The sequence below is a fragment of the Lagenorhynchus albirostris genome, chromosome 7 (assembly GCF_949774975.1).
Source record: "Lagenorhynchus albirostris chromosome 7, mLagAlb1.1, whole genome shotgun sequence".
NCBI lineage: Eukaryota > Metazoa > Chordata > Mammalia > Artiodactyla > Delphinidae > Lagenorhynchus > Lagenorhynchus albirostris.
Window position 1 is genome coordinate 1,352,947 of NC_083101.1, and position 10,501 is coordinate 1,363,447.

Sequence of the window (10,501 nt, forward strand, 5' to 3'; positions counted from 1 at the left end):
CTCGTCCTCCCTGGGAGGAGTGTGGAGCGCCAGCCTCCGCCCTCGGTGGGGCTCCCTGCCAGGGCCTGGGCCCACGGTCATCCTGTGATACTTTCTTCCACTGGGGGTGGCAGGCGTGCCAGGGGTCAGGCAGGCACTTGGGAAGGAGGCTGAAGAGCTGCTCTTCGGCTGCTGGCTAGGGGTGGGGCCAGCTTGTGGGGGGGGGGCGGGGCGGGGCTGTCCCTGTGGCCAGCGTCACCTTCACGAAACCACCTGCTCCAGCTCCTTTTGAAGAGGGGGCACCACGACCCTGCCTAGGAGGGCCCAGGGGGCGCGCTGGCAGCCTCCTCCCTCCCAGCACGTGGTGGTCGGCCGGGGGAAGCCCGTCGGGTTCAGAATGTTCCTGCAATCCATCCACGGACACAGCGGCTCAAGTCTTATTTTATTCTGACGATCATCAGGGCTGCCTGGTGAGCAGCACAGGGGCCAGGCCCTGGGCAGGAAGCCCTCGTACCTTCCTCAGCCGTGGGCCCACCAGGCCCCCAGAGCCGGCTGCGGGGGCGCAGGGGTCTGGCCGGGCTCTGCTCACAAGGCCAGAGTGCTGGCTGGGCTGGGGCTGGATTCGCACAGGAGGGCCCGCACTGCCCTCTCCCCACGCGGGGCAGGGGGGGCCTTCCTGGTGGGAGAGGTGGCAGGGCAGGGCCCAGGGCAGGGCCGGGCAGGGTGGGGCCGGTGTCCTCGGACTCTTGGTGGCCAGAGCGGGGGCCTGGGTCGGACTGTCACACCTCCTTCTTGCAAGAACCTATGGGTGGAAGGGGTGGGGCTGGGGTCAGCAGTGTCCGTTCCCCACCAGCCTCCGGCCCACTCGGCCTGTGGCTGCCCCTCCCTGCACCCTCTGGCCTCTCTGGGCAGGAGATGGCCCCAGCCTCGGGGGTCCTAGGCTACCAGAGGGGGACTCTGTGGGTGGGGAGGTCACAGGGACCACGGCACTCACAGGAGCCCAGCTGCTCCTCCAGGAAGGAGATCTGCTCGCTCAGAGAGTCAATGCGGTCCAGCTGCCGGAGGGAGTGAGCCAGGAGGCTGCCCGGGTCCGGGAGCCCGTGCTCCAGGGCCCGCGAGGCCAGGCTGTGAAGCGGGGTCAGCACGAGCTGCAGCTTCTAGGGGGCAGGCGGAGGGCCCAGTGGAGGAGGGCCTGTGTGACCCTGGGCCAGCCCCTCACCCTCCCTGTTCCACAAGGATTTAAGGACAATAGGGTGGCCAGCAAGGGCACCGCCAACCCCCAGACTCAGTTCTAACTGCAGGGCCCTGGACGTCCACCAGAGTGAGCTTCTGCGCCAGGAGACCGGGGCAGGGGGCGGCACAGACGGATGTCACACAGGCCAGCCTGGCCAATGGTCCCTGAGGCCTGGGACCCCTGGTTGGAGGAGCTAGGAGGGGTGGGCAGGGGCTGCTGAGGGGTCTCGGGCCAAGGACCCTGCGGAAAGGCCGCAGGGGCACTCTGTCCCGGCAGGGACAAAGGCGGGGGTGGGCTGGGCCGAGTCCTCGCTCTCTGTGGGGCCCCGCCCCCACCTGTCCTGGCATCCCAGACACCGTCCGCTGCCCCTGCCCAGCATGGCGCCCAGGCCAAGGGCACCCTAGGCTGTCAGCAGCGGGGAAGCCTCCCATCCAGGGCTCCCCCACTGAGCCCTGCCCCCATGCCGAGGCCCCCGGGTACCCCGCCCAGCCCTCACCTGCTCCAGCACGTCCACCCTTGACTGAAGCCTCTGCATTTCCTCCTTCACCTCACTGCCCACTCCTGGGGAGAGCCGGGTGCCGAGTCAGGGGGGCCGGGCTCGCATCCCGACGCGGGGCCTCCAGCCTCTGCTCCAGGTGTGGGGCACAGCCCCGGGCACCGGGTTCCTGCCCCAGCTGTTGTGGCGAGTCCTCCCCCAACCTTGGGTCCTGGCCGTCCACCAAGGCCATCCTCCTGGTCCGGAAGGTGGCTCTGGGCAGACGCAGCCTCACCCCGCCCGCCCCTCGGTGCTGGGGTCCCCGTCATGCTGAGGGGCTCCGGGCTGAGGTCCATGCCGCACTCTCGCTCTCGGTGCCGGGCTGCCAACGGCGCATTATTACTCACGGTACGAGTTTGAAGTGTCACAGCGCGTACCAAAAGTAATAATGTCCCGTCACCAGCGGAGGGAGGTGCTGTGTCTCCAGGCTGCCCAGGCAGGGACACATGGGCGCCTTCTTCCACTCCGGGCTGAGTTGAGGCCCTCCCCGCGGTCCCCGTGGGAAGCCACCACCCATCCACCCTCCAGTGCGCCCGTCACCCCCACCACCTCGGGCCCTCCCTGCCCACCCCCCAGGCGCATCAGCAAGGGGGGCAAGCGGGGAGTTTACCTGTCGCGGGGCTCGGGGCCACCCTGGGGGCCCCTCTCCCGGGCAGGCAGAGTGCCCCGTCCACAGATGGGCTGTGCCCCTCCCGGCACTGACACCAGTAACTGCCCGCGGTATTGACACAGCGCTGGGGACAGCCGCCCCTTCCAGCCCTGCACTCATCCACGTCTGTGGGAAAGGGTTGTCAGGCAGGGGCGCCCACCCTGGGCCCCCTCGAGACCCACCCATCGGTGGGCTACCCAGGACACACAGGAGGCGCCCGGAGGCCCCCTCCCCTCTGGGAGGGTGGAACCAGCCTCACCTGTCTGGCAGGTGTCGCCCTGCCATCCTGCAGGGCAGTGGCAGCGGCCGGGCTGGACACAGCTCCCCCCATTCTGGCATGGCGGCTGGCAGGTCGCTGTGGGTGGGTGGGGGGGCCTGTCACCAACGCAGGAGGGTCCCCAGGGCCCCGCAGGGGTGGCAGCCAAGGAAGGGGTGCCGTGCCGGAGATGCTCATTCAGGTTTTGGGAGACAAGCAGCTGGTGCTTGGCCCCGGGTCTGGAGAGCGGGATGGACCGCTCCCTCGCTGGGTTCGACTTTAACTGACCCCAGACGCTAGGGGCCCGTACCTGCTGCACAGGACCCAGGCAGCCCGCTGGTCCTCTTCCAGCCGGGGCAGCAGGCATAGCGAGGCCGGGCGGGGGCCGGCCCAGGGCTGCGGCGGTAGGCAGTCCTGTAGAGGGTCCTGCGGGACGGGTGGGGGCAGCTCAGAGGGGCCCGGCCCTCACGGGGGGGCCTCAGTGGTGCCACTGGGTCTCCTGGGCCCCGGCCAGGGCTTTCCCAGCCGCTGGCCTTCCAGGCTGGCTCCGTCCCCATGCCCTCCAGAACCACAGGAGCCGTCTCCCCCAGCATGGACAAGGTCACCCAGGTGTGCCCCCAGAGGTCCTCTTCCCCAGGGATGGTACCTCTCACAGCACAGGCCACCTCCCCGGCCCAACCTGCCGTGCTGAGCGGGACCCCGAGGCTTGGGAGGAAGCCTGGCTGAGCCTGGCGTGGAGCAGAGGTGGCACCCCGGGGGGGAGCCTCCTATTCTAGGGGCGGGGATCTAGGCCCTGAGGGGAAGGGGCTTGCCACACCATCGCCCATCCCCGACCGGGGAGGTCTTCAAGCACCTCACAGAAAACAAAATCTTTCAAAGCCACGTTCCCACAGCGGAGAACCAGAGAGGCGCGCCCCTCAACCGGCACAGGCTGGGGCGTCCTAGGTGTTGGGGCGGTACGATCTCCATCTGTAACTGCCGGGGGCTGCCATGGGGAGAGGGGTGCCCACTGGAGCCCCAAGGGCAGGGCCAGGACGAGGAAGATTTCAGGGAGCCAAGCGGGTAGGAGATTGCAGCCAGCGATGCTGGGTGGGGGTGGGAGCGCCCCCAAAGTGGAGGGGAGCAGACAGGGTGGGTGAGCCCCCTAAAATGAGGGTGGGGAGAGGATGCGCCAGATGCCCTCGTAGCAGCTGATACTTGAGGTCACAGCGGTAGCTTCCTGAGTCGGGACTGCCCAGGTTACAACAGGTGTCAGTCTCCGCCACCCACTCAGACGTGGCCTCGGCGAGTCCCTTCACTGCTCTGGGCCTCAGTTTCCCTTCTGGGGCGCACTGCCCTCCCAGCCCCAGGGCTTGTGCGTGGCAGATGGGGCCCTGCGGCGGCAGGCGGCGCTCACCGGTAGGTGCTGCAGGCTCGGTACCCATCGCAGGTGGTGAGGAAGGGCTGGTACACACGCTGCACAAAGGACTCGGACACGGGGCCCCTGGGAGCCCCGATGACACACACCCTGCGGCTGTGGGGTGATGGGGGCCAGAAAGTCAGTGGGGGGGCTCCCAGGGCTGTGCCCCAGCCCCAGAACCCAAGGGAGCTGGAAAGTGGGGAAGGGGTTTCCCAGTGTCACCATGGGGAAGACCGTCGCCAGGAGCCACAGGGAAGCCTCGGCTCCGCAACCGCCGGGGGCTGCCCTGGGGAGGGGCCGAGGGCTCCCCGCCGCACACCCCACCTCCCAAGCGCCCAGAGGCCGTGCCCTGGCTCACCCAGGCCGGTAGACGTGCTCGGTGCCACCCGCCGCCAGCACCAGGAACCAGAGCAGGAGCAGCTCCTGGGAGCCCCACATGGCCTGTGTTTCCGGATGGAACGGCCTTCTCCTCAGGATGGCCTGAAGCGCAAAGCACAACCCTGGAAGTCCCTCTGCAGATCCCGCCTCGAGCCCGTGCCCCTCGTGGAGACTGTCTTCTTGGCTCCGTGACACCTGCCCAGCTCACCCACTTTGTTGGGACCTCTCACCGCAGCGGCAGAGCCTCCACGGGCGGTGTCAGCTCTCCCCACCCCCATCCCACCTGGACAGGGAGGCCGGCCCCTCACCAGCCACATACAGCCCGCCCAGGGGCCACAGAAGGGCCATGACATCCGGGGTCTGGGAACAGAAGCTGAAGCCCTCGCCTGGGGAGAGAGACACCTGCGCAGCGCTGGGCTTGGTCAAGTTCACTGGGGAAGGTGGGGGCCCAGGGCGGGCATCTGGACTACGTCTCCGTCCCCTGGCTGGATTGGTGCCCTTCCCACAGGGCAGGGCTTGTACTCCCCGCCTCAGTCTGCAATTGGGGTGTTAGTGGCGGGGCGGAACCCCCCCCAGCTGGCTGTGCCCTTGTGGCCTTCAGTGACCTCACGTGCCAGACGGGGAGCCAGCCGTGGTGGCTTGGGGGTCCACTGGGGTGCAGGTGCCCAGCAGGCAGGGGCCACTATGGTCCTCCTCAGGGTGGGGCCGGGGCCTGCACTTAAGAGGGGGTCACTCCCCTGCCGGTGACTAAACCGCTAGTGCAGACAGCCTCCAGGGCTCCCAAGACAGTGGGCACCCAGATGGTGGGGGGACTGGAGCAGCCCCCCCACACGCCAGTGGAGCCGATCACCGTTCCTGCCCTGGCTGTGGATGGGAGCCGGGGAGGCCCAGAGAGGGATTCCCGGGAGCCCCCAGCCGGGAACTGATGGTCTGCGGCAAGCCCAGGGGACGGGGGCGGGGCTGCTATCTGTGTGCACAGCCAAGGGTCTGGGGAGCTGGGAGCTCTCCGCTCCCGTGCTCCGGGCGCCCCATCTGAGGTTTTCCCCAGGTGGGCTGAGCCTGGCCCTGCAGGCCCCCCGCCGCCGCCCACGCGAAGGAAAGGGCACAGGAAGGAGATGAACTGGTGTGTGTGGTGGGGGCGGGGAGCAGAGGCTGGGTACAGGCACCTCCCTCTCTGGGACTCTGGGACTCACTTTCCTCAAAGACACCACTAGGGTCTTGGAGGCCCCTCCTCTGGCTCCTCTGCTTTATGGTCAGTCCCATAAACCACCATGAGCATCACTGAGCCCCAGATGCCCGCCCAGGCCGACCCAGAGGGAGGCGACGCCACGCCTGGGCCACGCGGGGGTTCAGCTGCGTGTTCGGGCCATGCTCTTCCCACGGCACCACGCGGCCCTGGGCTGAGCAGGAAGGCAGCTGCACGAAGGCTTTCCTGCACCTCCTGTTCTCTGTCACGGGCCTGAGAGGGGAGGGCCGGGTGGCCGAGCAGGCAGAGGCTGCAGCGGGCAGCTGAGGTGTTGGACTTAGTTTTGGGGTGGCGGGGGGGGTGCTTCTTAGCTGTTTCTGGGCAGGGACATGTCCTGCCAGTCAGAGTTGGCTCGGAAGATGAACTCTGGGGGGAGCGCACTGTTAGACAGCGGGCCTGGTGGCGGTCCAGGCAAGAATTGAAATGGTGGGGACAGGTGGTCCTGCAGAGTGGGCCCTGGGAAGGCAGAGGTGGGCCGGGGGGCTGGCAGGGCTGGGCAGGGGCCTCCGGGGTTCCGCACACCCTGAGCTCTCCCACACCGGCCACCTGGAGGGCGGTGCATCTCATGCAAATGTGACTGTCCTCCACAAACACCCACCCCAAGCACCTCCCCAACCTATCGGAAGCTGGTTAGAAAGGAAATCGTGCTTTTTAAAAGAAGAGAGTTGATTTTTGAAAGTCACGCTTTTCCCCTAGGCCAGAGGAAGCCGATGGCGCTGACCAGCCTGTGCTGGGCTGGCAGAATCTCATTTCCCTTTGGTGTCACAGCCCTGCTGGGGCGGGGAGCCCGGGCAGGGCGGTCTGTGGTACCTCCAGAACGATAAGCAATGATGTCCCATCCCCTCTGAGTGTCTGCACGAGCCCTGCCACCACCTTCCCTCCCACCTGCCCCGGGCTGCCGCCTCGCTGCCCCCACCCGGGGAGACAGTCGTTAGAGGGAGGGGCCTGACTCCACCGCAGGGCGATAGCCCTGGTTCCCCCTTCCACCGTGAGGGGTGCTTTGGACGTTTGGATGGGCGGGGGTGGATGCGGAGAGGCGGAGTGAGATTACAAGACTGATTCCCTGGGGGTGCGCCCTCTCCACCGCCCACCCCACGTCTCCCCTTCCCCCTGCACGGCCGGCTCCGTGGGAAGTGGGAGCGAGGGTGGAGTGACACGTCCCCCCGCTCCGCCACCGCAGGGTACCGCTGGCCTGGGCTGCGGGGTCCGGGGCCCGCGAGCCTCTGAGTCAGGCCCTGGGGGAGCCGCAGGGCCCGGATAGGGGGATGAGGGGCTGCGGCGCCCCACCCCTCCCCCGCCCGGGCCCCCCCGCGCGGCCCGGCCCGGATCACCTGTCACCAGCAGGGGGCGCCCTTTCCCAAGGCCGCTGGGCCCATTCTCCGGACCCAGCCGCGAGATCCGGGGCCGGGCTGGGGTTCGGGTGCCCGCGCGGCAGAGCCCGGCGCTCCCGGCCCGCTCACCTTTGGGCTCCCCGCGGTCGCCCTGCGTCGCCCCCCAGCTCCGCGCGCGGCGAGGCCCCCGCCCCCAGCCCGAACGTTGAACAGACCCCCGCCCGCGGCCGTCCCCGCGTCCCCAGCCGGGCGCCCCGCTCCCTCCGCACTCACCGCCCGATCCGGGGCGCGCACGCGCCGCTGTCGCCACCGCGCAGAGGGGCCCCGGCCCCGCCCGCCCGCCAACCCCGGCCCCGCCCCTCCCGGCCCGCCCCCGGCCCGCCCCCACCCTGGGTGGGCTCCGAACGCCCGCCCGCCCCCATTGCGCAGGTTGGGAAACTGAGGCCCCGCGGCGGACGGCGCCCCGGGGGCCGTGCAGTGAGTCAGCTGGAACCGGGTCTCCTGACGCACTACCCGCCTCCGAGCGCTACTGCCCCTCCCAGCCGGCTCCCGAGGACGCAGGGCTGAGCCGTCAGCCAGGTGCCCGGAGGCCGCATGGGGAGCCCGCGCTGGCCGCGGGTAGCTAGCTCTCGGCTCCCCTAGGCTGAGCGCCGACTCCCGGGGATGGCCATAGCCCCCGGGGGGCCAGCTCCCTAGGCACCAGGGGCTGGCTAAAGCTGACCGCTGCCCTGCAGCCACACGCGGGGTGGACGTCAGTGATCCCCCGGCTCATAGCCGGTACTTCCAGAGCTCATACAGGTGGGGGCGGGGCTCGGCAGAGGGCCGCCGGGTCCTAGGTGTAACACCGAGCCTCCCTCCCAGCCAGTGGGCCAGGTTAGGGGGTCTGCCGGGCTCCCACCTGGTGCCCCCTTTGTTCAGGACAGTTGGGACCACCCCTGAGTGCTCTTCCAGCCTCCAAGGAGTCCCTCAAGTGCATGGGCACCACTGGGGGCTCCTGGGCCAGTCACCTCTCCTCTCCTCTCCAGGCTCCCTCTCCACATTTGCAGCATGGCCTAAAGAGCCCCATGTGGTGGCGTGGCCAGCAGTGCCCAAGAGACAGCAGCCGGCACAGCTGGAGCCAGGTGCCCCAGCCCCTCCTGCCCCGGGGAGCCCTCACGTCTGCACCAGCGTGCTACAGCCGTTAGTGCGCGTGACACCCTGGGCCTGCGCCTCTCGGCACTTTCTGCCCTGGAACTGGAGCCCAGGCCCTGTTCGCCTAAGTGCGTGTGTGTGCGTGTGTGTGTGTGTGTGTGCGCGCACACACGTGTAAACCGTGCCCAGGCCCAGCCAGGCCCCCTGCTGCTGCCCAGAGCATCGCCTGTGGCACTCACCTGGAGAAGCAGTCTCCCTCATGCCCCGGACACTGGTGGCAGCGGTGGGGGCTGCCCTTTCCCCTCCTGTGCCGGGGTCTGCGGATCAGAGACACGGTGTGGGTTAGCGCACAGCCTTGGTCACCGTGACATCCAGGGGCTGGGGAGGGGGACGGGGCCGGCCTCCATGTGGCTGTGGGAGCTTGGCCTGCACTTGGCCTATAGACCCCCCACCCCTCTGATGGCCAGAGACGAACGGTCCTCTCAGGCCTGCCCACACCCTGTTGCCCGGGGGTCCTGAGTCCCGGGATGGAAAGCTCTGCAAAGCCCGGGGTGCTGGGAGGGCATCCTGCAGGTTCATGGGGAGGGGGGCCTTCAGCTCGGGGGGCATCCGGATCAGGCCTACTTAGGTGCACAGGAGGTAAAGGAAGGGAGGGGACACAGGAGGCTGGACAGGAGCCCCTTCCTGGACCAGGGGCCCCTGGAAGCCCCTGGAAGATGACCTGAGGGTGGCTGGGTGGCGGGGGCTGGGATGCCTGTGACTGTGAAGTGGGGGGTGGTCCCTGGCGTGGCGGTGTCTCTCCCCCCACCCCCAACCCAAGCAGGCAGCCCCAGGCAGTAGAGAGTTAAGGGCCAGGCCCAGGGGGACTGGAGGGAGAGTTGCCCTGCCCTGTTCCCTGCCCCCATCCAGTCCCTGAAGCTGGTCACTTGACCCTTTGACCTCAGGCCTGGGCAGAAAGGGGCCTGGCGAGCTGCGTGGCTGGTCCTCACTCCGCTGCTAAGCTGGGCGGACCGTCAGCACCTGCTTTCTCATCTGGAAAGTGGGTGTTTGTCACACAGACTGCTGGGGTGGACGTGACAACAAGACTGTCAGAGGCCAGGAAGGGCCCTGCCGCTCGGGGACCTGGGCTGCTCTGGGTGGGGGGCTCCCCTAGGCTGCAAGGGGAGCCAAGAGAGCGCCCACACGGCGCCGCACCAAGCTGTCCGTCTGCCCGGGACAGCTGTCCCCCCGCCCGCCCCCGGCCAGCGCAGCCGAAGAGGGGCTCCTCCTGGGGCTGTGCTCAGTGCCCCCCACTGGCGTGGCTCCTCCTGGCTCTAGATTTGGCTTTGGGGTTCCCACCCCTCCCCGGCGCCCCTCCCCGACACCCTCGGGGTGCTCTCCCACCCTTGGGGGACGATGCCCTCGGGACACGCAGGTCACAGAGAAGAGGGGCCTTACTGCCAACCCCGGGGGCTTCCCTGGGAAATCAGAGCAGGCGCGGGAGGGCGTGCGAGGCGCAGCGAGGCCGCCGCACTGGCTTCTCCGTTCAGGGGTCACAGCAGCTGCTGGGCTGCCCAGCGTAAGCGTCAGTGTTGGGCAGGCCAGACTGGCATCCAGACTGTGCCACCCCCAGCGGGTGCCCTTGGCCAAGGTGAGGATGGCACTGATGGGGGCATGATGCGGTGGCCCCGGCTAGCGGAGCGCAGACCCTCGGAGCTCAGCCCGCAGGTGCCCGCGGTCCACAGAGCCCGCAGAGGGGCGCTCGCCCTGCTCTCCCCCCTCCCTGCCCTCCAAGGCCGCCCCTGCCCTACCTGGTGCCGCCCCGGGGCTGGCTCGGCCATGGCCACCACTGCTGCCCCCTCAGGCCAGGGCTGGGCCCTACCCCTCGCCGGCCGCCTTGAGGCAACTCCCGAGGCCGCCTGCCTGTCCTGTCGGAGGCCTCCGTCTTGGCCATGGGGACGGTGGACTCGGGGCAGGGAGGCTCCTCCCGGAGCGAGGAAGGGCGGCTTTTTATGCTCCGTCCCCGTGTAAATCGGGGTTGGGATGGGCCCTTCCCAGCCGGACTTCCTGTGTGTGCTGTCCGCTGATAACGGGGATCTGTCAGTGAACAAACAGGAGGCCGAGGGGCGGTGGGGGGCCGCCGAGGGAGGGCCTGGGCCCAGCGGCGGGGGCAGGGGTGGGGGAGCTCTCCCCGGGGACCAGGCTCTAATCCTGAAGCAGCCAGAGACGGTGCTCGGGCCCAGCTGCAGCCTGGCTGGTGACGCTGGGGCCCAGCTGGGCCCAGTGTGTGACAGAGGACGCGGCTGACACACAGGGCCCTCCCAGGGCCGTGGGTCCACCAAGCTGGTGGGACCACATTAGTGCGGCTCCATGGAGGGGGCCGT

The 10,501-nt window shown here is 69.0% G+C and overlaps 1 protein-coding gene across 4 annotated transcripts; it reads right to left on the bottom strand.

Annotated features, from left to right (window-relative positions):
- Positions 1 to 409: 409 nt before the first annotated feature.
- Positions 410 to 9,990, bottom strand: EGFL7 (EGF like domain multiple 7). Of its 4 annotated transcripts, XM_060153889.1 has the most exons (10): positions 9,929 to 9,990; positions 8,378 to 8,455; positions 4,411 to 4,532; positions 4,050 to 4,166; positions 2,964 to 3,079; positions 2,657 to 2,752; positions 2,359 to 2,523; positions 1,710 to 1,774; positions 974 to 1,136; positions 610 to 781 (listed from the first exon to the last, which is right to left on the bottom strand). In XM_060153889.1, the coding sequence occupies exons 3-10, from the start codon at positions 4,488 to 4,490 to the stop codon at positions 759 to 761; spliced, it is 825 nt and encodes a 274-aa protein (XP_060009872.1). In that variant the 5' UTR covers positions 4,491 to 4,532; positions 8,378 to 8,455; positions 9,929 to 9,990; the 3' UTR covers positions 610 to 758. The 4 variants fall into 4 exon arrangements, with proteins under 4 accessions (XP_060009871.1, XP_060009870.1, XP_060009874.1 ...); XM_060153888.1 differs by lacking the exons at positions 974 to 1,136; positions 4,050 to 4,166 and having other exon boundaries at positions 410 to 781; XM_060153887.1 differs by lacking the exons at positions 974 to 1,136; positions 2,657 to 2,752 and having other exon boundaries at positions 410 to 781.
- Between the last annotated feature and the right edge of the window lie 511 nt (positions 9,991 to 10,501).

Excerpts from the sequence above, each read along its gene's own strand:
- EGFL7 (XM_060153887.1), bottom strand. The coding sequence starts at position 4,490 with ATGTGGGGCTCCCAGGAGCTGCTCCTGCTCTGGTTCCTGGTGCTGGCG. Across the intron at positions 3,080-4,049 it reads CGAGCCTGCAGCACCTACCG|GACCCTCTACAGGACTGCCT; the intron begins GTGAGCGCCGCC and ends CCCGTCCCGCAG. Across the intron at positions 782-1,709 it reads GGGTGGACGTGCTGGAGCAG|GTTCTTGCAAGAAGGAGGTG; the intron begins GTGAGGGCTGGG and ends TTCCACCCATAG.